General features: G+C 37.0%; 1 protein-coding gene across 2 annotated transcripts; it reads right to left on the bottom strand.

The window, feature by feature from the left end:
* On the bottom strand, window positions 1–27997 carry LOC122826517 (calcium-activated potassium channel subunit beta-4-like). Of its 2 annotated transcripts, none has more exons than XM_044108486.1 (5): window positions 27778–27997; window positions 26274–26574; window positions 20650–20820; window positions 7129–7256; window positions 1–3464 (listed from the first exon to the last, which is right to left on the bottom strand). In XM_044108486.1, the coding sequence occupies exons 2-5, from the start codon at window positions 26517–26519 to the stop codon at window positions 3140–3142; spliced, it is 870 nt and encodes a 289-aa protein (XP_043964421.1). In that variant the 5' UTR covers window positions 26520–26574; window positions 27778–27997; the 3' UTR covers window positions 1–3139. The 2 variants fall into 2 exon arrangements, with proteins under 2 accessions (XP_043964421.1, XP_043964422.1); XM_044108487.1 differs by having other exon boundaries at window positions 26355–26574.
* Window position 27998: the final 1 nt, after the last annotated feature.

The raw sequence follows: 27998 nt of genomic DNA, 5'->3' as shown, positions 1-27998 counted from the left end.
TTTCAGATAAAGTTAGTTTTTATTTAAAGATCTCTATCAGGCACAGCAGTCATCATGTTCATCAGTGAAACACGAAGCGAAGCGGCTACCTGGGTCACATGGTACAGAGCTGAGGTTCAGACGGGACGACACCAAGCTCCGAAGCTGCTCGCTCATTATAACGACACAAACACTTTAATTCATCTCAACCATCAGCTATTGACTTCACAGGAAAAATAAAGTCAACATTTTGACAGAGAAAATCTGAATAAATGCAAAGATTTGTTGTTTTTTTTGTTTTTTGTTGCTACAGCAGTTTACAGCTCAGCATATGGCTTTAACTATTAAATCTAACTTCATTAATCCCAGATGGAAACATGACAAGCTTGGAAAGTTGATGCTACAGAGAAGCTACATTTTCTTTAGATCAACAAAGAGAAAAATTATGGATTTTAATTAACAAACGTTACTTGTAGATAATGAGAAAATGAATTAAACTCACTGATTTAACTACTAAAATAGTAAAATGTCAGTGCTTTCCATAGAAATATATTAGTGGTTCATTGTAACTATTAAATTGTTTAAGTTTGAACAAAATAAGTTAAATATAACGATTGAGACACAACCAAACAATTTAACTGTATTTCTGCTGACATAATGGAAGATAGAAACTGATAATCTATAAACTAATAATGAACTCTCCTAAAATAAACATTATATTTAATCACATCAGCTTCCAGGCTGACTAAGGAAAAACATATAGATATTAGAAAACAGGAAATGTGGAAATGAAATTACAATTAGAACCAAAAGGGAAGTAAAAGCGATAGGAAGACAGCATGGCACCGGAGTCACAGAGGAAGAGGAGGCACTAAGTGTTTTCATGAAGCTACATTCAGACCCGCTCCGTATGGAAACCTGACGACATTTTAAAAATGAGCAGTTTCCTTTCAATTAATTATAAAATAAAATAAAACTGATGTCAAAAGGATGGTTTGACTTTTTTGAAGCCGGTTTGTACTAAGTACCGCTCAGTGGAAAGGAGGAGTTAGTGAACCAGTTCAGCTGATGGTTTTCCAGTTTTAAACCAGAACTGGTGAGAAAATTCAGTTTTCTGTCTGGGTTTTCCAGATCAGAGTTTCTAAAACTGTCGACCAGAAAATGTTTGATCCTCACAGTTTCATCAGGAGTTTCTACAGAAGGTGACCAGCAGGAGAAAGTTCATCAATAAAGATGATTGGAATCATGGCAGCTTCCTGAAAATTGTTCCCTGAATTTATAAACCTTCTTTTAAGCATTTGTGATCTTTAAGCTATATTTTATAAAATCTGATCTGAGCTAACTGATCAGTATTTATGAAATCTGATTGGATCTCTTTTTGAACAGGATGTAGATTTATAGTGGTTAATATTTATAAACTTTGATCTGATTGATGTAAGCTAACTGTGAACAATATTTAGAGATGCATTTAGAAACATTTGGATAAAAAAAAATAATTTATTTGAATCTTATCAAAGGAAAATCAAATAGCTTCAGTTAATTAAAAACTGCAAGCTAATCTTCCATCGGTTGTTTATGTTCTCAGAGCTTTTACAGTTAGGGCTTTAATTCATCGAGCCGTTTTCAATTTTTATAAAAAATATAAAATGAAGGGAAGCTTTGGCAAAGTCACGAAATATAACTTTAATACTGAGTAATGGATGATGATCAGGAACCAAACATCCAATAATCTTCACATGTGTAATGAAACATTTTGGCTGCTGGGATTTAGAAGGAAAATACAATAAAAAAGCTGCAATAAAAAACAAAAACGTTCTTGCCACACTTCCATTAGGCAAATTTAGTTTTAAATGTCAAATTGTGCTGTTAAAAGGCCGATGGAAACAAACCTTGAGAGATTTTTGATTATGAAATAAATATTAAGTGTAATTTTATCAGTACATCTTTCTGAAAAGTCAACAAAAAAAAACTAAGATTCAGTTTTATCAAGACTGATAGTAAGATTAATCAAGATTAAATAAATAAATAAGTTCTTTCTGATTTCTGAAGTGGAACAATGTAAGAAAAGCGGCGCTGCTGATAAACAATGAAGGAAAACATTAATCTGCGCTGGAGATCTGCTTTGGTTGTGATTGGAGGATTTACTGTTGTTGTTTTGCATATTCTACCAGATCAGACTAGAAGAAGCACTTTCTTGTTTTATAATAAGCTCTCTTGGGGATTACTGGAAGTGCAAAGTGAAAGCTCAGCAAATACATGGAGGAGAGTTTTTTTTTCTTTATTTAAATGATCGCACCTGCTTTAATTACCCTGCCCAAAAATAATGATTAAATATAGAAACTCTTCGCTTTTAACAAAGAAAAATGTAATATACTGCAAAACCACAAAATCTTACCAGGTATTTTTGGTTTAGTTTGTAGTGCAAATATCTTACTGCACTTGAAATAAGGCAAAACTAACTTAAAAGTAACTTCTTAGTAAACTACGGACTCCTTCCAGCGTGACGTCGAAAGTTCCCACACCATCTCCTGGCTGGAGGGCAAAATGCTGCTTGCTAACCAATGCTAGTTATTGGTTCTAACAGCTAAAAACTATGACTACCACTGGTTTTAGCTGTTAATTGATCAATATATCGCACTAAATCTTAATAATTCATAACTAGATAACAAGGTCAGGAAACAGTTTTGATTACAAAAAAAATAGCAAATGAGAGGAAAGTAGTTCAGTTATGCTAGCTTGACTATGAAACCCTAACATGTAGATGTGCTGTGGAATTCGGTGTGTAACTTTTAAGGTAGTTTGTCTTCTTTCAAGTGTGCTAAGGTATTTTCACTAGAAACTAGACCAAAATTACTTGGTAATTTTTTGTGTTTTTGTAGCGTAAAAGTGAGAAATAAAAGCTTTGATAGGAAATTCAGAAGACTTTCTAATTTCAGATGAAATGTGGGATCGGTTGAGGTGGATTCAGCCTCTGCTGATCAGGCTGAATGAGAAAATCTGCTAGAGTGTTTCAGGTGAACCCGACACACACCAGAGTGGATTTACCCTCATCTTCCTCCTGATGAAGATCTCAGCAGTCCTTCATCGCGGCCGTCGCTTCTCTGCGGCGTCCGGTCTCCCATCAGCGGCTCCAGTTGAGAAACCAACTTTCCTCTCTGGCTTAATGTTCCCGATCCCGCCGCCTCACAGGCACCGCAAACAGAGGAAGGGTCTTTGATGGCGACGACAGCTCGGGGTCAGAGTTTGTTGCCAGGAGGTCCCCGGGTTTGTTGCCGCGGCGATCAGAGGTGGTGATGGACAAGTCCTGGCAAACTTCGTAGGAAAATTTTCTCTTCTGCAGCGCCTCGGCTCTGACGGCCAGGGAGCGAGCGCAAACCGTCAGCAGCACAATGAGCGTGCCCAGAAGGAGAGACACCATTGGCCAGAGGACGCAGTGCAGCAGGACGCTGGTGTCATGGGAACGCTGCCACAGCACGTCGTCAGGCCTGCAAAACCACAGATAAACGGAAATCAACCTGAGGATCTATTATCAAATATATGAATATTTATAACAATAGAAGGCCACTGAGGAACAAATGACAAAATTTAAGGCCTGCGTTTAACATATTGAAGGCCGACTTACATAAAAAAAAAAAATCACTTTAAGACATTATAAGGCCTTAATTTTAGATCAATTTAAGATTTTTTAAGGATGTGCAGAAACCATGCAGCATGTTGATTTGAAAGCAGAGATATTGGAAATTAAAAACTGGACGCAATGCATGAGTGGAAAACTATTGAAGAAGAAATGACAAAATTTAAGACTTGCAATTCACATTTTTAAGGCCCACTTACATTTTTAACTGAATCTAAGACATTTTAAGGCCCTAATTTTATATAAATGAGTTTATACAAAACTAATTTAGTTTTACATAAATTAAAAACTAACTTAATTAGTTTTTTAATTTAACTAATTAAAAATTTAATTTTTAATTAAATTTTAAGGACACCCTGGAGCATTTTGATTTGGAAGCAAAGAAACTGAAAATAAAACAATTATTAAAAAAAATTCTTAAAGATTTTTGTTTCAGATAAAGACAATAAAGACACGGTTTGTTTTGGTTTTCAACTAAAGCATTTTCTGTTCTACAACTGGTTATATTTTTTTAAAAAAGCTACTTAAAACCACCAGTTTAGTTGATTTTAAAACTTTACAGATATCTGTAATCCTGAACGACATTTTTGACATCCGATCAGAAGTTATACACCAACCGTTTTAAACTGGGCTTATAAACACCATGTGGTGAAATTAATTGTAGGCCTGCCAGCACTTAGAAATACAAACACAAATGCTTTCACAGCATTCATTCATTGATTGATTGAGCTGCATCACTGCGATTGGGAGCCATTTTGGTGTTTTGTGTAAAACCCTACAGAGCCTGACAAAGGTATTCCCACCCACTGACACCGGTACCACTTTGCTTTGTTACAATGCATTTTATGTGCAAAGTAGAACATGGCTCTGGAACATTAAACTGGTTCTAGAGCTAAGATGCAGCTGTAGCACTAACACAAGTTTCCTACTTGAACTGAAGAATCTCTCAGATAAATTTCAATATTTCTGAACTCAACTTCCATTAAGCATTTTTTTTTTCAGAAATAAAAAGAACCTTTGGTCGCGTGTTATTAAGCCCCAGAGGTCCAATCAGAGACATTTTAGTGAAAAAGCTCTAATGAGCAGAGGTAAAGCTAATTTCTATAATGGAGGCATATAATGCAGCAGCATGCTGCACCTCGATTGGTTACCCAGGTAATGAGCCGTGCTTCTGAGAAAAGGTCAGAAATATTAATAACATTCTCATTTCACAGTAACTGGATTTAGTTTTTCTTCAGAACTGTTGAAATGATTTTGATCCCTGCAAAAATAAAAAAAAACATGTTTAAACTTCTTCCTGCACTGAGAAAAAAAGTCCTTGAATGTCCAACTTTCCAGCTGCAGCAACACAGAAGCAACTATTAAACTAATAGCAATATTTATTCTAATTTTTTAAAATCATTTCACATTTAATTAATAATCCAAAAAAATCTGCTAAAGCCTGATTTATATTAATGTGAAAATTGATCAGATGTAATACTTACCAATTAGAAATAGAAAAATACGAGACAGAAATCAAAAGCTGTTAGTGATGAATTTCAACGTTTGGCATTTATAGTGATTAAATTAACTTCATTGTTGGATTAAATCAGATTTGGATTATTTTCTTCTTCTGGGTTGGAGAAATCTTAATAATATTGGAAAATTATTTCTTAAGATTTCTAAATAGTAAAGATGTTCAAATTTAAGGTAAAAATAGCAACATAATGAAAGGAACTGAGTGGAGAAAGTAAATGAGTATTATACTTCTAAATAAGTGGAACAGGAAGTGCTTTTATTTTGATATTTACAGCAGGAAGTGTCCCTGTAATTTAGCAGATAGCTTAGCAGTCGGTAGGTTACGTTTAATTTGTTCTGAAATGATCCAGTCGTTCTGTTGGAAAGACATTCATGTAGTCTTGAAGCTAACGCTAACATAAACAGATTGCTATGAGTCGATAACATCCCATAATAATCCACCAACATCACTGACTATTAATCCAGCTCATTGTTTCACAGTAAAAATTTTTAGCTCACACATCGGCTTCCTGTCTCTCTTCATTAATCTGATAAAAACTGGGACTCGAGTCTCTGACCACGAGTCCAAGTCAAAGCTAAAATTTTATTTTTGAGCCTGAAATGCGACACTAGTCCAAGTATCAAACTCAAACAGTCATCTGGGAACTTTTTAAATTAAAAACTCTTTAAAACAGTAAAGAACTGGTTCAGAAAAATCACTTGTCGTGACGTTTTAGCTGCTGTTATATTTTAACATTCCTTCCAGAAACACATCAACCCAAAGCCCAGGTGTGTTTTTTTCTTCAAATCTTTAAATAAAACGGCGTGCAGTGCTCTAGTTTTCCGTATAAATGACCGAAGAGCCAATGTGCAGCATCAACAAGCTCCCGCTGGGCCCTCATTTACGAAGCACAGAGTCCTCACCCTGCTGCAGAGATAAAAATAAAAGCAGCTGAGGTCACAGGTAAGCAGCGGCTGAATAATAGGAAGATAAAGCTGACGCACAACAAGCTCCTCAGTTTTTCTTTGTCTCATCAGTTTGTGGTTGCACGCTTGAAAAGGTTTTGAAAGACTGAACCCAGAAAAACAATCATATCCGTAGACACTGGAACTGTTTAGGAGTTTCTGAATTGAGAGGCATGGAAACAAATGCATGCTACAAATTAATTAGTAAAAAATTCAAACAAAACATGATTAAGAAATACACAGAATTTCTTGGTCGTGGTGAAATGTGAAAGTTTATCAATAAAGAGTTTTGGTGCATTTGTAGAAGAAGCAGACGGTTTTTCAGGCCTGTCATGATAGCAAATTTTCTGGACGATAAATTGTTCCAGAAGTTATCGCAATAAACGATAATATTGATGTTTTGAGACAATTTTTGAGTAATATACTGAAAGACCACATTCTCAAAGATTAATAAACTTTAAATGCCAATGAATATTTAACACTGGAACTGGAAGAGATTTTAAATATCCAAAATAAATAAACAAAACAACAAATAAAATGTAAACAAAGCTGTTCTTAAAAAATGGTCTAGTTGAGACCAAAACACCAAACTGAACTTTTATAATCCAGTTTTTAGTAGAAAGAGAAAAAAAACAATAAATCCTACAAATGGAAATGAGTTTCTTTTAATTTATGCTGCGATTAATCTGGCGACAGTCCTAACAAAATAAAGTTACTAAAATAAAAGTAAATGTCCTCCTAAAAGCACATTTTGTCCAAAACGTTACTCTAATAAATGTAACTAGTTACAGCCCATCTCTGGTGTTGAGCTGTAATAACCAGGAAATGGAGTTTGTTCTTTTTTCAGCGGGGTCACAAATCCCAGCCAGTCATTTAGGAAGTGGATAAGCTTCTATCAGAGGCAGCAGCTCCTCAGAGCCGGCCGGCCGTCTGTAATCTCCTGAGGTAAGATCGATCTGTCAGCCAGGGAGCTTTCACACCCTCACACGTTCTCCTGCTTCCAATTTGTCCGTCTCACACCTAGAGACAGACGGAGTGTGTTTGTGTCTCACCTCCTCTGCTGGTTGAAGAAGCAGGTGAAGGACTGGCTGCTGACCTCTTTGGTGAAGTAATCCTCCCACAGCAGAACGTTGTCTTTGTTCTTCTGGTTGTCCCTCTCACAGGGGGGGACGTAGGAGCACTGGGGACACAGACGTAACCTTTTAATAATAAAACACTAAATGAGATCAATTACATCTTAAACGGCTGTTTTATGTGTTTATACACTTTATACACTGCAAAAACACAAAATCGTATGAAGCGTTTGGTTATTTCACTTCTAGCATGGGAAAAATGTTTTCAATGAAAATAATCTACCAATAGAACTAGTAGTTTTTCTGCAATTTTAAGGAATTATTGACTTAAAACAAGCTTGCTGGAAAGTTTTTTATAAGTGTACTAAAATATTTGCACTAAAAGTAGATCAGACTTTTGTAGTGTAGCACAATGAAGTAACTGTTACCTTCTGTTGCTATACAGCTGTGGAAAAAATTAAGAGACCACTTAAAATGATCAGTTTCTCTGGTTTTACTTCGTATAGGTTTATGTTTCAGTAAAATGAACATTGTTCTTTTATTCTATGAACTACTGACAACGTGTCTCCGAAATTACAAGCAGAAACTTTGTATTTATTCGCAGAAAATGAGAAAGAGTTAAAATTTCGAAAAAGATGCGGTGCCTTCAGACCTCAAATAATGCAAAGAAAACAAGTTCATATTCATTTAGAAACAACAATACTAATGTTTTAACTCAGGAAGAGTTCAGAAATCAATAACCAGGAGGTTTTCAATGAGACTCAGTGCGGTGGGCTCTTCATGTTTCCAGAGCTGCATATCAAATATGACTTAAAAGAAACTTCATTTCCTGATATAGCAGAGTGAAATTGGGCCTCTGTCTCTTTAAGAAGCTCCTGCTCTTTCTGGTACTCCACCTTTAGGAAGTCATCACAACATGGCTCCTCTATTAACCCTTTAGGAACGTTTTTACCAGCATTTCACTGAGAAGTAGCCTAGTGGATGCACAGGTCCATTAGGTGTTTGCTAATTGCTGCTGGCTAGTCTGAAGGAGCTGAGTGGGGGAGGAGCTACGCCTCGACGGCGGAGCTAGGTCCACCCAGGCATTTTGCACAGCTGAATGGTTGCCATGGAGATTAAAGGAATTCTCCAACATGCATGGAGGAATCAGGTTATTTCATGTTATTATGAAAAAGCTAAAAATAGAGTACATTTTAAGTGTACTGCTCCTTTAAATGAATGAACATAACTGTTCATCTGACACCTCTCCTAAAAAGTGTCACTGATTGCCCTGCAGGAGGCGCAGTAATGGGGTCAACAACAAGTTGAAAAGCTGAACACTGATTGGCTCAGAGGTGTCTGTTGCTGTCTTTACTTTGAGCCGCTGAACACAACTTTACTTTCTGCACGTTTGATAGCAGGAGGCTGATTGTTGCCTGGTTGGAGGAACGAGAAGTTGCTCTGCTGATGGAGTGATTGGTAAAGAGGAAGGTGGGGCGGTTCAATCACAGAAGGAGTTCAGTTTCGTCATTTTAAAGCTCAGGTTTCACTCTGTTGCTACCAGTTCATTCAAGTTTAGCATTTCAGTTCAGTTGAGGTTTGGACTTTGACTAGGCCAGAGGTCTACAACCTTTACAAGTTAAAGAATTATTTTTACTATCCGGCTAGTCAAATAAAACTCATTTAGAGCCAAAAATGTCTTCTGACTATTTATGATTTTCAATAAAGATCCATTATTAGAAATTTATTTTTAAAGATTTACCACTTTATTTCTGTTTTTAGGATTTAAAATAAAGATAAATTAGAGCAAAATGACGGTGAATCTTTTTTTGTAGGATAGAAAATGATGTAAAAAATTAAAAAGGACATATTCTAAGCTAAAAACAGATCTGAAAACATATTCTAGTACTTGTCATTGTTTGTGAAAATTCAATGCAAATGTAATTGTTTAAAAACCTGCATTTGTTAAATCAAAATGTATGAACATTTGTTGGTTGTTTTTAAGTTTTAGCAAAAGCTTTTGTGAAAGGTCCAAAGAGCCACTTATGGCTTTCCAAAGTTTCCTCACAGAGCAGCTCTCCCCCACTCAGCTCCTACAGACTAGCCAGCAGCAATTAGCAAACACCTGGTGGAACAGCTGAGCTCATTACTGGAGCTACTTCTCAGTTCAGCACTGGTAAGAATGATAAATGGTTAATAGAGGAGCCATGTTGAAATTACTTTGTAAAGGTAGAGTACCAGAAAGAGCAGGAACTTCTTAAAGAGACAGAGACTCGATTTCAAAGTGCTAAATTACAAAGTAAAATTTCTTTTGGGTCATATTTGATCTATACAGCATCTATATACTTGATTATGTTAGAAAATGCCTTTATATGCCTGGAAAACACATGAAACTGCCTCTTTAAATGTTTTCCACTGGTAAATATGCAGTGTCTCTCTGCAGAAAGATGGACTTCAAATAGCACCACTTCTTAATTTTAATAGACAATGAGCTGCAGAAACTTGAATTTGTCTGTAAAATATTAACCTATTCCTGCAAGAAGAGCAGGTTAAGTGGCAACACTCGTTCAGCTTTAGGTTTATTAAACTCTACATTGTCTTTGAACGCATCAGTGCTCTGAATATGAAGCCCCTGAAGTGACGGCGGCGCCTCAGAGAGGAATGTAAATGAGCTGCTGTTTTCACGCTGCCACTACATCCTGAAGGGAGTGTGAATCTGCAGCCACTCTCCTCGTCGTGACGGCACACACACTCCACATCGATCTCATTTAGGCCGCTTATTGCAGGCAGGAGCGCGCTGGTCTGCTATTGTAACCTCGGCCCGTTGGCATGGCAACCGCAATCATCCGGCAGGGCGGCCCGCCGCTGACGTCACGGGGCGAGGTGCACGCCATTGGCAGGCCGAGGCCGCGGCGTTTGTGAGGCGACAATTACCTGAAGCGGAGAGAAACAGCGAGAGGAAAAAAACGGAGCGACTGGCAGGTTTAACGCTGCGAAGCTGCAGGCAGGTCGTCACTTTTTAAGAGATTTTTCTGCCATCAGTTTATCTCCACATGTTCCCAGCTGGCAGAGCCTTGACTTATTTTAGTCACAGCAACAGGAGAGGTGAATTCAACTGTCTGAAGTGTTCGAAAAGCAGAACCGGAGAACAAGAGTTTATTTAGAGACATGGGAATCTAAAATCATCTAAACTCATCTGTCACTAAATCAGAGTTTCAGTTTCCACAGCATTAAGACAAAAATCCTCTTTAATTTAAGGGTTTAGTTAGGGTGCATTCACACACAGCAGGAAAATGAAACATCGACTTTTTAACCACAGTTTTATTAGTTTTGAATGTTTATTATAGCTTAGCTTTATTTTGTTGTGACTTTAGTTAGTTTTAATTGATTTTTTACAGTGTGTTTGCTAGTTTTCATTAGTCATTATTAGTTCAATATTGTTAAGTTATTAGTTTTAGTTTTTTCACACTTTGGTTAATTTGTAGGTCCAGAATTAAAAAGTCTGAATTGTGATCATGTACAGATCAATTAGGTAATAAATACTCAAAAATTGTGATCAATTATTCTTGATTGATCAACTGACTGACATTTCTTTCACATCTTTTGCTGTCACCATATTGCAGAATAACGTAAGGCTTAAAAAGGCTAATAAATAAAATTACTCTGTTATCCAATACTGATAACTTGATATCAATATTACAGTATCAATATTTTGGATTTATCTGTCCTAATAAAATCTGATTTATAAGCAACAAAGTCTGGATAAATATGATTCTACTTATTATAAAAACTTGGTTATTAGAAAATGATGAATACTTTGTCAGTTTAAACTTTTTCAATAGCAAAAAAATTATGTCAGTAATAATTTTATCCTGATTAAAACAAAAATATCCACATCTTCATCTTCATAAAGCACTTTATGCCGATACAGGAATAAAATGTCTCATTTTTTATTTTCTCTGTCTAATATTTAACCAGTCCAGTATGAAACTAACTTTCCAAAGAATGTTTTTGACAACTTTTCTGTCCTCTGGCCATTTCCGTTCTGGTCCAAACAGTCTTAAATTAAAACGATGAAACATTAATATGACAGCAGACACTGAAAACAATTAACTGTGAGCACAGCAGCATCCATCACGTCCCATCAGGCTGATCAGATCAGCCAAGGAGAGAAGCTCCATGATTTCATGATTGGACTGAAATTACAGAGATAGAAAGAAAACAGAAAGTTCTCCTTCCAGCCTCCAAACCGGATAAGAGGCCAAAACACAAGAGGCTGAGCAGCAAAACATAAACAGAGACAGAAATGAGCCTGAATCAGTTCAAAACGACAACAAAAGGAACAAAAACGTGATCAGAAACACACCAACATGGAAAATGACAGCAAAACATAAAGAAACATGAAAAATGTTCATTGAATTTACAAACCGGTTGACTGGATGGATACAACATTTAACATGTATAAAATGGAAAAATAACTTTTCTAGATTACAAGATAAAGTAAGGAAGACTGTAAGTCTCTAATAGTAGATACACATTATCATTATTTAACGTTTTTAATTTGTATTTATTTCATTGTGTTTCTTACCATTTAATTAGACTTTTCTTTTAAATGATTCTATTTTGTTAAATGTTATCTTTCCCTAGAATGAAGAATTGTAAGTGGTTGTTTTATTAACCTTTTCTTTTATTGGGATTATGATATTGTGATCATATGTCTAATAAAATTTGCTTCCTTGGGATCTAATAAAGATATAAATAAAGATAATAAAAAGGAATTTACAAATAAGCCACAACAGAAATTAACCACAAAACATTTGAAAACAAAATAAATGGGATTATAAAGATACTAAGAAGAGCCACAAATGATGAGATTTTGTGTTTTTTCTGTAATCTGACAGCAGAGCAGAAAGTGCCGACGTTCTGGAAGCGCAGCGTTTGTTTCTGTAATGAATTTAAACAGATAATCAGGATCTGTGAGAGGCTTTCTGTCTGACTCGACTAAACGGATTAACACGAAGCCACGTCTACCTGTCTGACAAACAGCCATGACTCAGCAGAAAAGCTCTGAGCATTTCTGCCGAGTCATGATAACTTTATGAAGGTAGAGACGTTAAATCCTCACTCTGACACAAACATCGCCAAATTAATGACCCTAAATCACAAGCTAAGACTGAAGCTGAGATTCACAAGTCATCCAAAAAAATCCCAAATCAGACAACAAATCAAGTGAGGCGTAAATTAGAGGCGCAAGAAAAAAAAAATCAGGATTTAATTAAATAGAAGAACTTTTTAAGTATTTTCAAAGTAAGTTAATTCTAGCTGACATAAAATAAGAAAGGATCAATCTGATTTAACTTCAGAGAGAGAAAATAAGGTGTATTTTTATTAGATTGTATGTAAATATCTGCTTTCAACTACAATTAACCTTTTCCAAAATTAGGTTTTTAATCAAGCACTTTCCAGGACTTTATACTGAACTTAAGCATTTTCCAGATGTGGATAAAAATCTAAATGACATCAAATAATTTTTAAGGATTCCAAGCTCAGGATGCACCAAACCCACCCAAAGAGGAATCAACTCCTAATTTGACTTTTTAAACAAGTGAACCGACCAAATGTGTAATTTATGTGCAAGAACAAGCAACTGAAGAAACTTCATAAATTTACCTCCTGGATTTGATTGTGTTTATTTTCTGCCTTTAAATTTCCCCTCTGGGACAAATAAACTTTTATTGAATTAGATTGAATTGGATTTCCTCACTGCAGATGAAACTCTCACCAGAAAGTTCTGGATGATCCAGGAAACCGTTTTTCCAGCAGCAATGTTTCTGGAAGTAGCTTCTTTATTGAATTTCTATCAGAGCAAAAAAATACAATGAAAACTGTTTCTTTTGTTTTGCTTTTATAGAATCTATTTTTACTAAATAATTCCATATCTGAAAGATCAAAAACAAACGTCCAAACTTTTGGCCACAATATTTGGATGGTATTATTTTCAGAAAACTTTAGAAATGTAATTAAACTTTAACAGAGTTCGTAACAAGAAAAAACACACTTGGAGGAATATAAAGCTAGGAGGTAAATAATAAAGTACCTTGAAAAAAACTAAGCAAAAAGTTTGTATTTACTCATTTGCCAGTTTTGTCTTTGGCATTTAGGATTATTAATAAATTATTTAAGGAGAGAATAACTGAAAAAGTGCCTTAAATTAGCAAATATTATTATCTAATTTAATTTAAAGAAAATGAGCTCTCAAGAAAACAATCTTGTTCCTGACATATTATCAGTTTGATAGATTATCAGCTACATTACAAGAACGCTGAAGACTTGAGACTCTTAATATGAATTAATAATGTCTATTTGTGTGTGTGCAGCGTTGCCCTGTTGTTACCCACAAATCTCATCATTTACATTTATAACACAATTAAGTCATAAAAGAGGAAATTACTGGAGCAGTAATTGGCTGAACGAGGACGCCCACCTGCCCCATCTCCTCTCTTCCTGTCACATCATGTTCGTGTCGCTGTCTCATTACTGAGACGGCGACACGAAGGATTTGAGGCCCAGAACTGGTGACATTTGCTCTTTAGATGACAGAAACTGAAGGAAGTTAGTCTCTAATCCATCCGATTCGCTGGAAGAAGGCCACAGGTCTGCAGCTGCTTCCATCTACAGGCTCAATAAATCAACCAGGATTGATTTGATCAACATCTCAATGATTCCTAATTATCATACAAGGATTTTGGAAGTTAAATTATCACCCTCTACTTTGCTATCACTGCTTCAGACATACTCTAGCTTTGTTTAAATAGAAATCTAAAATCTAAACAGATCTAGTAAACAAAACAGCAGGAGTTATGTAAAGTTTTACTGCGTTAATGTTGTTATTTTACTTCCCATGAAAATGTGATCCTGTCTGTTGGTTGTCACTTTGTTTCAGCTAAAATCAAATGTTCTGCTTGTAAAACTGTGTTTTCTTCTGGACTTTTTAAATTGTTTTGCTGAGTGAAATTCGGTTCGATTGGGGATCAAAACTGGAACATTTGTTACATTTTCAGCTGCTGTGGTTCTCTTTCAAACCAACCAAACCCTTTAACGAATCTGTTCCCCTCCTCGCCTGTGGGGGCACTGCAACAAGAACCACTGAAGGAAATGGCATAAAAATGTAATAATGGAGCAGTGTCAGATTTTAGCGGTTGTAGGATTTCTCTTTTGTCTTTTGTAAAAGACAACGAGCCATTTCTCCTGCTAAAGGTAGCATTGTGTTTGTTTTGGTTTTATTTACCCAGAATGCCCTGGGCTGGAGTCGATTCCTTGTTTTGGAAAAGTCCATGTAGGTGAACTGGGTTCACTTTTTTTATTCCAATTACATATTCACACCTCACCAAACGAACCAAACTTTAAACGGACTGGAGTTTATTAAAGTGGACTAGACAACTTAAATGCCCTGAGGCTGTCTATTTACATGTTTAAAAAACGGGAAACAGTGGAGCTGCTTGAAAGCAAAATGGAAAAACATTTAGTTTGTTTTCATTATTGCTTCAGCCGCTAAAAGCAGCAGGTTTCTAACCGCCCTGCTAATACACCTTCGGATTTCTATTCAGAAAGAAGAAAATCAAGTTTGAACCACTGCAGCAGGAGCTTCATGCAACAAACAAAATCTCTCTGAGACATGAGCTCTGTGGAGTAATCCTCATTACAACCAACATCTGTGTGGAGATCACCGGTGGAGCCAAAGCAGCTTTAGTCGGATGGAAAGACTTTCAGGGAAGGATGTAGTATCTTTCAGAACAAGTGAAAAGCATTCTGGGAAAGCAACACTGTGAACAAATGTGTAAAAACGCTGATATGTTCTGGGGTAACGGAGGCTGCAGTGCAAAGATTTGGGCTTTGATGAAAGTTATGTTTTATGATCAACTAGAAGAACATTCTGAACTCCAACCAGAGTTCACAGACTAATCAGCTTCCAATACAAGGAAAGTGATCTATGACCTTTATTCACCTGCTGGTAAAGGTGACCTATTATACTTTCTTGAGCAGGTTAGCATAAGGTGATAAAATATATTCATTATATTATTCGCATGAAATCATATTTAGACAATGAAATTTTAGTCAGCTTAGTTCTGCCTGTTTTGGCCTCCTGTCACTTTAAACCCAATTAAGCCGCTGCTGGCCACGCCCCCCAACTCCATGTTTACACCAGCAGGTGAAAAAGCTGCAAACGGATGCGCAATTATACAACCATACATATTTAAAAAGCATTAGGCGTGCCTCCTGCACAACCAACTAGAATGCAGCAAGTGGTTTCTGGATATCAAGTCAAGATCAACAAATTTGTTTTTTCCAGCAGCCATTGTAGAAGGCATACAGGAGTAAAACCAGCTGACCAAAAATGAGGGAACTCTGCTGGGGTTGCTAGGTAACAGGTGTAGTGCTGGGGTTGCCAGGTAATGGCACAATTGATTCAACAATTGGAAAGTATTTGAAACAGCTCATTTTCCAGACACCAAAAATTATTAACTTATTGCCAAAAACCGACTGGATTTTTTTAAGTGCTTGGATGGTTTCTAGAATCAGTAGAAACCAAAACGACAATATAAAAATATAGAATGTCCCCTTTAAACATTTCTCAACCTGAAAGGAAACCTGGATTCACCTCCACTACTATGAGGGCAGCAAATGTTCTGACCACATCTATATAAACACACACACACACACACATGCACACACACACACACACACACACACACACACACACACACACACACACGCACACACAAAGTCACACTCACACTCACACTCACACCCTGAGCCATCTTTCCTTTATTGAGGTCAGGAGTTCATTTCATTTTTGTTCCTACAGAAATGATCTGTAGAAATAAGAACAGGAAAAGTCTAGAAGGATAATAAAAAAGATGTAAGTTGTTCCTGAAGGTTTGGACCTCATGAGGACGTTATTATGGCTCCACTGAAGGGCAGGACCGTCTCCGAGTCAGGTTTAATAAATCCTTTTTTTAAAAACGAAAGCACTCTTAGCTCGGCATGCATCCAGCTCCTCTTATATAGAAAATGATGAAGTGCCGTTTTTCATCAGATAACCATGCAGACCTGCAGCTCTAATTAAAATGTGACAAAACCATCAAACCTGAGTGTGTGTTGATGCATTACCATGCAAATTAGAGCACTCTGATCAGCTGATTCACAAAATGAAGTGTGAAGTCAGACTTTACTGATTTTCATTTTGAGGTGTGGGAGGGAAATGATGCACAGAGAAGCTGCAGCACTGAACCATTTTCTCCAACCAACCTGCAGGTAAGTTACTGTAACAACAGAATGAGTGATTATGTCAGCTGGTGCAGGATCAAGATTTCATTAAAAACAAACATCATGGTGGCTTAACACCTTCACAGACAAAAATATGTAAATGTGACCTGAATTTATTTTAATTTTGTGGTCATAACATTGTTAAAATGAGTTATTAACTCATTGGGAAGTTGGAACTCGGCGGTGGGTTTGACATCAGAATTTCAACATGGCGGCATCCATAAACTCCTACAAACATCATTTTAAGTTTTATTTTCCATAAGCAAAAACCTCTTTCAATTTGCTCAGTTTAGAGTAACAGGCGCTAAACATGTTTCCACTGCATCATGTTGATGCGAGGAGCAGCCATGCTAAAACAGGAAGTTGGCCTTTCAAGTCATAACTTTGGTAGCGGAACTTGGAAATCCAACTTTGTGGCGTTCCAGTTTATTTTTTCCAACTGGGAAATCAGAATTCCCCAGTTCTGAGTACAACTGGAACACAACATCAGACTTTGAGTTTCATTTTGAGTTTTTCAACTCCGGTTGAAAGAGAAAAAATAAACAAATCTCAAAGGTTAAAGGTGACTGTATTTACAATGTGTCTACAATAGCTCTGTTTTGTTAAATATTTTGAAAAAAATTATTAAAACCATGAATAAGAAAAGCAGTTTTGGGAATTAAATGTTGAAAGTGAAGATGTGAACTCAATTCAAAAGGTTTAGATGGGGAACTATGAACATGAATCAATTCATTGTAATCAAACTGAACTGAGTTTTAAGAACTAGTTCATGTTAAGGATATGTAGTGATGCATCTCCTGGGTTTGTTTCTTGAACATCTTTGCTTCACATACACAGACTGTGAGCTGACGTAGATCTTAATGTCATGTCAGTCATTTAGTCTGCAGGCGGCTCCATTAACTAACCGCCCCCTATAGATACAACACCAATTAACTGGGAGAAAAACTCTCTTCATCTGGCTCTCAGTCAGCCGGTTTACATCCACAAAGTCCATTTCAGACGAGTCTGCAATTAATGCTGCCTGTGTGTCTGCTGGTGAAAGGTCACAGAGCTCAGGAGGACTTAAAGGTAAATGAAATGTTCTTTATTTTCTCTGTTTATTTGCTGTCAGTCAGCTCTAGCAGCTAGAAGTCACAAATACAGTAACAGCTGCACAGAGAGCAGAGCTGTAGTTCACTGAGTTTAATGTCACTTCTGATGATGAAAGGCTCAAATTTCCTGCTTTCATTTATCTACAATTAATGCAACTTCTAGTGTTCAGTCTGATCACTCATTAGCTGTATTACTGGACCTGCAGCTGGTTGACTAATGATCCACATCAAACAGGCTGCAACATAATTACTAAGTTAATACAAGGCTGGGCAATAATGTTGAAAAACGCATCACAATATAATCGCTTCATATCAGTCCGTATCAATAAGTATTGATTAGTTTTTTGTTTGAAATTTTTGAAATAGAGCCAAACTGGAGGTGTGACCATTTCTGTTTGTTCTACAGTTTTCACTTCACATTTTTTTATTTTGTGATTGGTTGAGGATAAACAGAGTTTAATCCCTGAGGTTAACCTGGCGGTGATGATGATGATGATGATGATTATGATGATGTAAGGAGTGGGCGGAGCCTCCGAGGTTTCCTTTCTCCCTCTGGGGAGATTAAAGGATTCCTGAATGAAGCGTGACTTGCCCTCTCTCTCCCTCCTCGTCTCCACATTATTGGTCGCCATGGCGACGGAGCACCATAGCGGATGCGAGATCTCTGCCCTCTATATTTACTCTGTTGCCGTGGTGACGGCCCGGCCGTGCGGCGAGGTTGGAGGGTGGTAAACTTCTGGGTTAATGTAGTGCCGTTTTATTATTTTGGCCTGAATCTCACAGATGGTGAAGACACCTGAACGTACCAGCTGTGCTGCGTTCACTGCTCTCTGGAAATAACACCTCTGACTTCAGCTTAACATATTAGATGATAATCTCTACTTCACTGAATAAGACATGTTTGGGTATTAAAAAAACATCTAACATCCAACAGAGGTGGGAGCTGATCTGAAGTGTTAAAAAACAGAATATTTTTAAACTTGACGGTCTTCAGGCAGGCTGCAGCCTGTGCCAAGAAGAACAATTTTAAAATCTTACTGCATGAACCAGGCAAAATCTGACCCAAACTACCTGAATGTTACAACTAACATTTTTGGTCTGTCTGTACAAACTGTATTTTGTGCTTCCTGTTCTGAGAGAAGTGATGAAGTGTGTCATAAAGCAGCCGCTGTGTCTCCTCTGAGCTGGGAACAGAGCTGGACAGAAGGTTAATGGGATGAGGGAGGATTGTTTTTACTTTTTGGACCCGTTATTTTACCAACTTACTTAGAATAACTGGAAGACGACGGATTTTACAGATGTATTTTTCACTTAGATGTGATGTTTCTGACCTGAACGAGTCTACAGCTGCAAGCAACTAATTTTTCCTCGACAGTCTGAACGGACAAATCTGATCTTTCCCCCAAAAACCAGATTTGAACTAAATTGGATATCTGATTTTTTATTCGAAGCGTCTTCAGTCTGAACGGTCATGTTGCATTTTATCCAACATACAACATTGGTGAGAGACATGTATCATAATTATAATGCATATAAATCAAATATGCATTATAATTCATAATAATTCTGCCCCAGAAGAAGACAGATGACGTAAACAACGACGATGATTCTGAAACTATGAAAGCAGTTTGTGTCAATGACATCACAATCCCACCACTTCATATCCAAACAAACTTCTCTGCTGAAGTTTCAGGCAACGCTCCACAAACAGCCGTTGCTAATAGTTTATCAGCTTCTTTTGTTTTGTTACAGTCTAGTGATGATCCTGTTGGCTCCCATTGTTGAAGAAACTCCTCCATAAAAAACTAAATTCTTGTTACTACTGTAATCAGAGCGCTGAAGTGTGCATCCACGTTCTTCTTCTGCACTTTAAAGTTGTAAAAACATAGACGTTTGATAGAAGTCACGTTTACTTAGTAAAATGAAGGACTGAAGAACAACAATTTTATTTTAGTCATTGCTAAGTCGTAGCCTTAGCAACAACCGTCTCCACAGAAGAATTGTAGTTTTTCCTGATAAACTGTGCAGCTTTCAATGCAGTCTGCTGTTCTGATCCCTGATCACGAAGGATCAGAACCAACTGAGAAGTTCACTTGAAAACCTGACGTGATGCGTCTCCCATCAGCTGCTTCTCAATGACGACGAGGGTTTTTAAACGCCTCGTGTGTCTCTGAAGTCCTGAACAGAAATAGATTTAGATGGCTGCAATCCAAAAACCGAGCCGGCAAACACTGCTGGCTGGATGGAAAAAAAACAGCATCACTGCAGCTGTGCCTCCATTTTTATCTTCATCTTTCACATCATTCTCAATCGCCTCTTTTTACATTTAATCCCTACTAATCCAAAACTGTGTATCTTTGCAACAGGTGCTGTTGTATAAATTATTGTATCAGTTTCCGCTCATCTAAACGCTTTCTGACCAGTTTAAGTCAACCCCGCGGTTTGTAAAGGCCAAACTTTCTTATTCTGGTGCAGATTCAGAATAAAAATGGCAAAATGAGATTTTAAGAGACAAGCTGTTGGCTGAAAACTCCACTCATAAACTTCACTAAAAACTAAAATCTTTCTATATATCAATGACATCAGCATGTAGATATTAGCAGATTATAGGGTGACTTCCCTCCTCAGGCCAATTTGCAGGTTGGTGTGAAACATAAATACACAAAAAATGGTAATAAAACTACTACAGACACAAAATGATACGAATTTGAATATTCATGTTCACATCTCCTCCCTTCTCTCTGCCCATTTCCTGTCTGGTTTCTAGTACCAAAAAACACTAAAAATAAAAGACATCAGAGATGAGAAAAATCTGCTTGAGAACTTTTCCTAAACCGTATCAGAGTGGAGAAAACTCAAAGAAAAACCTGAGAAGTTTAATTGAAAAACAATGGAATCACAAAGTGAAAGAAGAAGCCATGATTACAAAAGATTAGTTACCCAGCCTCTCTTATTCAAGATTAATCCAGCTGTTGAAAACTAAACTTTCCCCTAACAGCTTCAAGAAAGGCCATTCATGCTTGCTGATAGTACAGTTGTGTTAGCCAGAGAGGTCGATGCCACTCTAATATTTGCTGGCTCTCAGAGAACCCGTGTTGTTTACCTTTGGATTGAGGACCAGCTGCTGTTCGTCGAAGTGCAGCAGCGCCACAGAGTTGGACTCGGAGTTGTTGACAAAGATCTGCAGGCAGGGATACAGCGACGTTCCCTTACAGTCGGTTCCGCACGTAAAAACACACTCAAACATCTCCTCAGGACGCAGCACAGACACCACCTGCAAAACAAGATGGATGATCAGCAGAAGCACCAATCACCTACCATCCACACCAAAAACAAAATGAATATGTTTAGTTCTAGGAATTCACTTTGTATGTTCAAGAAAATGAAGCTTTAATTAATGCCTTGACATTTCTGAAAGTTTCAGAGAAGTACACAGTAACACCCTGGGTGTGTGAAATAAACAAATATAATGCTGTCTTATCATATCCAGTGCAACATCTGAGACACATGCAAGTGTCTTCTGTCACTGCTGACATTTACCACTGGTGTTTGACGCAGCAATTAACCTTCTTTAGAGTTTATCTACCAATCAATACAGGACAGTTTGTAACAGGACCAACACCAAACCCAACAAAGAAGAATCACATTCTGTCATGGAAACCAGAAAAGGAAAGAAAAGTGGAAATTAGTAATCCACAGTAGAAGTTTGTCCAAAAGATGAGAGAGGAGTGATGACCTCTCATTAGTGGTCTGAAACGACGAGACGGAAGAACAGAGACGACGCCATCAATCTAACCAAAAGTCAGACGGTCTTCACTAAACAGGGCAAAGAGCTGCAGTAAACTCAAGTTTTCTGATTTATGTGTCACAGATTCACTCATGGCACATTGGAAGAGCGCTCTACCGGCCAGAACCTGCACAATCCAGGGAGAAACCCTCCAAATGACGCATGAACATCAGTCCAAGACGATGCAATAAGCTAACAGCCGAATAAATCATCTGAATAAATTCATCATCCACAGCATAAAGTGCAGGCGCTGGAAGCCTGTAATTTATTTCCTGCATATATTCCCAAAAGCTTTGAAATGCCACAGCCTAAAGAGCTGCACAAATCCACTTTTCATCGACAACCGAAAAGATTAAAACGACTAAATCAGAAACAAAACATCTGCTTGAGGCTGATTATTTAAAAAAAAATAAATAAATGTAATTGTCAACACTAAAGGTTATGTTGGTCTCCTGCTACAGAACTGACCTCTTACAAATACAAGACTTTACATTTATTAGTGGCCAGAGACAGAAGCTCCTTAGAATAGGCAAAAACAATCCATCAAAATAAAACCACGGAGGTGCTTCTGAAGATGAAATATGAGTTAGAACCTCTAACAACATTAAAGTTTTAATTATCACTCACTGATATAAAGACTTGTGTCTAAATCAACTCGAGTTTAATCCAAAACTTAAAGTCTTTTGAGCCCAATTCAAGCCTGGTCTTTAGTCTTTAAGGTTGGTAGATCTCCATTCCTTGTCCTTAAGATTTACTGTCAAGGCAAAACTTAATCTTTATAGTTCAATATCTACATGACATCTTAAGTCTTTAGTGGTTGAGTTTGAGTAAAACAAAAAGACTTTGAAGGCCAAGGCCAATTCAAGTATGAAAAGATTGTTTTTATGACTTGTGTCCAAGTCTGGAAATCAAGTCGTCATCTTTAACATAAAGTAGTGGTGAGAAATAAAGTGTCTTCACAGCCATGGTTCTAAATCTTCATTACAAGGAAAAAACTTTATTGCTTTCCTCCACAAAAATACTAATCTTGATGTTCAACATGGCCAGTTGTGTTAAGCAGCTTGTGAAATATTTCTCAGTTTTCAGTCAGTTGTCAGGGAACCAAAGCACTTTACCAAAGAGTCTGTCTCCTTTAATCAGGTTGTTTGACTTACTGCTGCCAAAACGGATGGCTGCACCGAGAACTGAGCTCTCCAATCATATGTAAACATCAGGCAGCAAACACTTAAGTATACTTTTGGCTTTTGTCCAATTTGTGAACACATGATACTTCAAAGTATAATCTTCCACAAACGTGATGAAGATTAAAAGAGCTGGTAACCACTGTAAACTCAGCGTGTAGCAATTACTGTTTCTATGGAAACCAAGAGAGAAATAAATCAAGATAATGACATTAAAATGTTTGTGGAATTAAAGCAAAACTGTAAAAAGATGACAGAAACAAGACAGCTAAATACTTTTTAATACAACATATTGTTGTCATTATTATACATCTTGATAGCAAATCTGTAAACCACAAAGCTGCATCCACACAGCAAGTCCAATTTATTTCCCCCATTTTATATTTGACTTTTTCAGTGGCCGTCTGATCTTTCATCACAAAAAGAAATCTGATTTGTGCCACTTTCATCTGTGGTATTAAATTTAATATGTATCCAATAGTTTTCAAAACAGCTGCAGCCTGAATGGTCATGTCTCATTTTATCCAACTTTTACATCATGAATGTCAGTCAAGCGTAATAATTTGGCACCAGAAGAAGCCAGACGCTGTAAATTCGGACATAAACAATGTTTGAAGCAAGCCTTTGTCTTTTTATGGTATTGGGACGGTACTGTTGGCTCCCATTTCTCAACAACCTTAAAATCGATCCATAAACCGTGGCGTCCGTTATTAGCGCTGGAAACAATGAGCTGCTGCATGACATCAACGTTTGGGGATGTAAAAGGTTTGCAAAGAAGTTTGTATAACTAAATATGATAGAAATCAGATAAAAAAAATTGTCAGATTTCAGCAAAAAATTGGAATTGAGCATCAACACCTGATGTGTGAACATAGCCAAAGTTATGCAAGCATAGATTTCCACTGCAGCATTTTTAAAAACTGTAAAAACCCAGAGCCAGTAGTCACAGTCTTAAACAACACTTGATTTTGAGAATATTGTATTTTCTTATCCAGCACTTTAATTGGAACAGGGTTCACTCAGCAGCTGGTGTAACACTTTCTCTTCAAACAGCAAAAGTGAGCTGAAGTTTCTTTATGTAGAAAAACTAGATAAACTTCAGTAGTTTGACACACATAGCCAGACTCTGCAGTCCTAAAATGGCATAAAAACCTCAGAAACTGCAGATCTGGTTCTAAATGGTGTAATTATCTGAGACTGTTTTAATTAGACATAGTTTATAGAGATCTTCTGTAGCAATTGGACTGCAGGATGACTACATTTCTGTAGAGTCAATGATTCAGTTCAGTCGAGGCGTCTCCAGATGATTACACTTCAATATAATATTTGGGTGCAAAACTCCCTGTGAATAGACAGTAATATAATAAATTAATCTGATTTAAGCTGAATTCGATACAAACCCTATTAATTTATCATTAAACTAATTGGACTAAATTTAATTAACGTAATTAAACTGTGCAGTCAGTGAGGCTGTGATGCACCGAGCTTCCCTGGATGACGAGTGACAGCTCAGCGTTATAGATCCTGTCAGATCAGATCAATCATGTTCCACTGATCAACTTCACTTTGCATCAAATTGATCAACACTGAGCAACATCTGATCACTACAGCCTTCTTCACTGTTTAACGAATTAACTGGTCATTACAAACAGTTTGGAATCTAAACAGCATCACACATTTTGGTCAGATTAAAGCTGCTGCTTGTAACTTTTAATAAAGTTAAAAAAAAAAAATATATATATATATATATATATATATATATATATATGTATATATATATATATATATATTTAATAAAAGTTATTAAATATATATATATATATATATATATATATATATATATATATATATATATATATATATAACTAATTGGACTAAATTTAATTAACGTGGAATTAAACTGTGACTGCAACATCAGGAAGAAGGAGCATGAAAAACTAGAGAAATACCCTGGGCCTAAGGGAGGACAGCTGGAGAGATCCTGTCAGATCAGACCACAGTGGTGCCTGTGGTCAACTTCGGGACTTTGCATCAAATTGATCAACACTGGAACAGTGGCTACAACAGCCTTCCCACTGGAACAACATCAGACATCTCAGTCCAGAACAGTTTGGAATCTAAACAGCATCACACATTTTGGTCAGATTAAAGCTGCTGCTTGTAGGCCTCTGGTAGAGGACCCGAGCTAAGAGGAAGAATAATATATATAGAAGGGAATTTTTTTTTTTATATATATATATATATTTATGTATATATATAATATATATTTAAACATATGTTTTGAATCTGTCACTATGTTGTGACAGTTTGGAATGAGACAATCTGTGAACAAAATAAAATATATAAAAAAACCAAAATCAAGCTCCTCTCTGTCTCCAATGCTAAATAAAAACAACCAATCACATTCTCCGTTTAGGATCCCCTTGATTTCTGTTGTGAATGCTAAGGCTACTTAGCCATAGCCATTGATGATGGCAGATAAATTGTTTTCCAGTAACAATAAGTTGTTTCTGCCATTAGAACAGTTAGCTGCAAGTACAGGAGGTTGATTGACAGCGCTAAGATCCGCCTCCTGGCTCTGATTGGTTGTTTTTGGTGTTTCTTCAGATGGCAATAGCAGCTCAGGAAGAAGGTGGAGGTGATGGATCGTTTCACAGATTATCTCTCATATGACTTGGCAACAGTTTTAACAAATATATTTTAATTTTTTTTTTTTTAAAGTTACATACTGCAGCTTTATTGAACACTGGGTAAGCAAAATAAAGCCTCCAGTAAAATGCATCAGTAATTTTTCAGCAGACATAAATGCTGTCACAAAATAATTCCTGTCTTTGTGTTGATATGAATTATTCTGCAGCTGCAGGTTATTTTGCTGATAAGTTCAGTTTTAATCAAGTTTTGCGACCCAATTTTTAATGTGTTTTTTTCCGTTTTTCACTAATTTAAGTACAAATTATTGTATTTAAACCTTAAATGTTTCACTTTGTTAGTACACTTAGCAGAGACTTTATTAGGTACACCTCAAGGCCTGTGGACAAGGTGAAGCCGATTGTCTGAAATTCAAACCAAACATCAGAACAAATGGGGTTTAAGTGACTGAATGTGATGTATTGCTGGTACCAGATGGACTGGTCGGACTGTTTCAGAAATGTCCCATCTGCTGGGATTTTCACAAACAACAACATCTGACCCTGCTGGTGTCAGAGAGCAGAGGAGAATAACCCACTTCCAACAAACTAAATGGAAAATCAGCTGTGAATGCACAGCATGTTAAAACTCACAAAGCTATTAGATAAAACTGGAAACACCAGCTACAAATCAAAAAGGATCAATACAGTTTGTAAAATATGTGACTGGCAAAAACATAACTGTGAACATAAGTAATAGAAAATGGAAATGACTGCCAATAAAAACTGTGACTTTTCTTGCTACTTCTGGGTACCAACATATGACGTTATCCCCAAAGTAAACCACAATAAAAACACATTTATTTTTACTGTTTTATGGCTTATCGACCAAGCTTCAGAGTCTGCATCTATAACATCGTAAAATTAATGCGAATGAATGCATGCTGCACCGTTAAGGGCTCCCAAACATAATTAACACACTAAATCAAACTCCTACTGGACCAGATGACTTAAAAAAGTAGCAAATATATTTTCTTTCCAAGTGCATTTTGGAATCTACCTAAAAAGTTTATTCAAAACTAAAACTGTATTAATGACATAAATAACCTGCAGCGCGATTAATCCCTTTTACCGGTATAATTTCAGCTCGGTGCGGGTTCGGTCCGCGGTTCTGACCCCACCGGAGCGTAGCGCAGCTCGCCGCCGGGCTCACCGTGCAGTTGGCCGGCTTGCTCTGCAGACTCTGCAGCGTCGGACTGAGCCAACAGAAGCCCAGGATGAACAGGCTGAGGATCCCGCAGGCGATCAGGAACAAACCCAGCCGGATGCTCTTGTCCTCAGCCTCGGAGTACTCATACGACACCCGGATCTTCGCCATGGCAGCCCCGCGGAGACCTCCGCCGGCATGGAGAGGAGGAAGCGGGGATGGGTGGCTGAAAAGCGGAGGGAAGGAGGTAGATGAGGAGGAGAAGCGGCTGCTGCTCACAACCTGAGTTTAATCAGCGGCTGCTTTCAGACTCTGAGTCCGTTTTATTTACTCTCCCTCCATCCTTCACCCCCTCACCAGCTCTCCATTTTCTGTTGCATCTATTTACTGAGATTTCCATAATCTGCCCTCCTCCCATCCCCGTCCTCTCTCTCCGGCTCACTTTCACTCTGTTTGCTTCAAAAACATCACAAAAACGCTAAGACGACAACCTAGAAAAATTGTTTACTTTTATATTTTCTCCAACTTACAACTTTAACATTTATTCAACAAAATCTTAATTCACTGGATGCTTCTTTGTAAATTTTAAAGTCACCTATTACAACTAGTGTATGAAGGAAATTTAAAAAATATTAGGTTTTAATAAAGATTTCACTCATTTATCAAGGACAGAAATAAGTACTTTTAATCTGAAAGAGTCTGGTGGTTTGGGGGAACTTCCTGTTCGCCATATTGGAAGAAAAACAATAGATGAATATTTTCTTCCACTTCTGAGGATATTTTAACACAGGATACTGACAAATAGTCTACATTTCTGATAACATATATACTAAGATCACACAAAACCAATGGTAGATTTTGGTATAAAGTGATCAGAACATAAAAGCCATACGAATGTTTCGGAGCAACAAAGCAAGAGCAACAACTTGAATCTGATAATGAATCTGTGGAAAACATTAATAAAGATGTGTGTATACATCATTATATAGGGCCAAAATAATCTTTGACCTAATTTATTTGGGGTAAAAAACAAATAAATTAAATAATAATAAATATTTTAAAATCTTTTAGTTTTATTCCATTCATAGTAACCACGCAGAATGATTTCTGTATTCTATTATATTACATTATATACCGCAACCAACATTAAATCCCAAAATACGCTGTTTAAAGTCTAACAAGTACTTAATTTACTTGTTACGGTGGGCTGTTATTGTGAAGGACTGGGTGAAGTTGTATTAATTCACTTAGCTAACATGAAACTACAAAAAAGAAGCTGATATACAAGTACGTAGAACCGAAACTGACATAATTTAAATAAATAAGCAGACATTTAGCTACAATGTTAAAAGCCAAAGCTAGTAACAAATCAAACTCCCAAACCTGAACATCCTGAACACAACAAACATCCGGGGAAAAGCTAACTTACTTAGCATTAGCAGTTAGCTGCTGGAGGTTCAGCTGTAGTTCCCTCTGTTTGTAGTGAAAACTGAAGCATCTTCAAAATTTCTTTCTGGTCCCGATAAAAGTCCAAACTGGCTGTTTTTAATATTTGTTGCCGAAATATGCCCCGCGCGCTAAACTTTCTCTACCCGTTAACTTCTGTTTCTGTGCTAACGCCTCTCAGTAGGTGCGTTTGAGGGACTATTA

The sequence above is a fragment of the Gambusia affinis genome, linkage group LG23 (genome assembly GCF_019740435.1).
Source record: "Gambusia affinis linkage group LG23, SWU_Gaff_1.0, whole genome shotgun sequence".
Classification (NCBI taxonomy): domain Eukaryota; kingdom Metazoa; phylum Chordata; class Actinopteri; order Cyprinodontiformes; family Poeciliidae; genus Gambusia; species Gambusia affinis.
Note: the sequence above shows the minus strand (reverse complement) of the source record. Positions and strands in the feature narration are given on the sequence as shown.

What these genes read in the sequence shown, in the direction of transcription:
- LOC122826517 (XM_044108486.1), bottom strand. Translation starts at nt 26,519, where the DNA reads ATGGCGAAGATCCGGGTGTCGTATGAGTACTCCGAGGCTGAGGACAAG. An exon ending in AGCTGGTCCTCAATCCAAAG is followed by an intron (nt 7,257 to 20,649) that starts GTAAACAACACG and finishes CTGTGTCCCCAG; the next exon opens with TGCTCCTACGTCCCCCCCTG. An exon ending in TTCTTCAACCAGCAGAGGAG is followed by an intron (nt 3,465 to 7,128) that starts GTGAGACACAAA and finishes GTGGTTTTGCAG; the next exon opens with GCCTGACGACGTGCTGTGGC.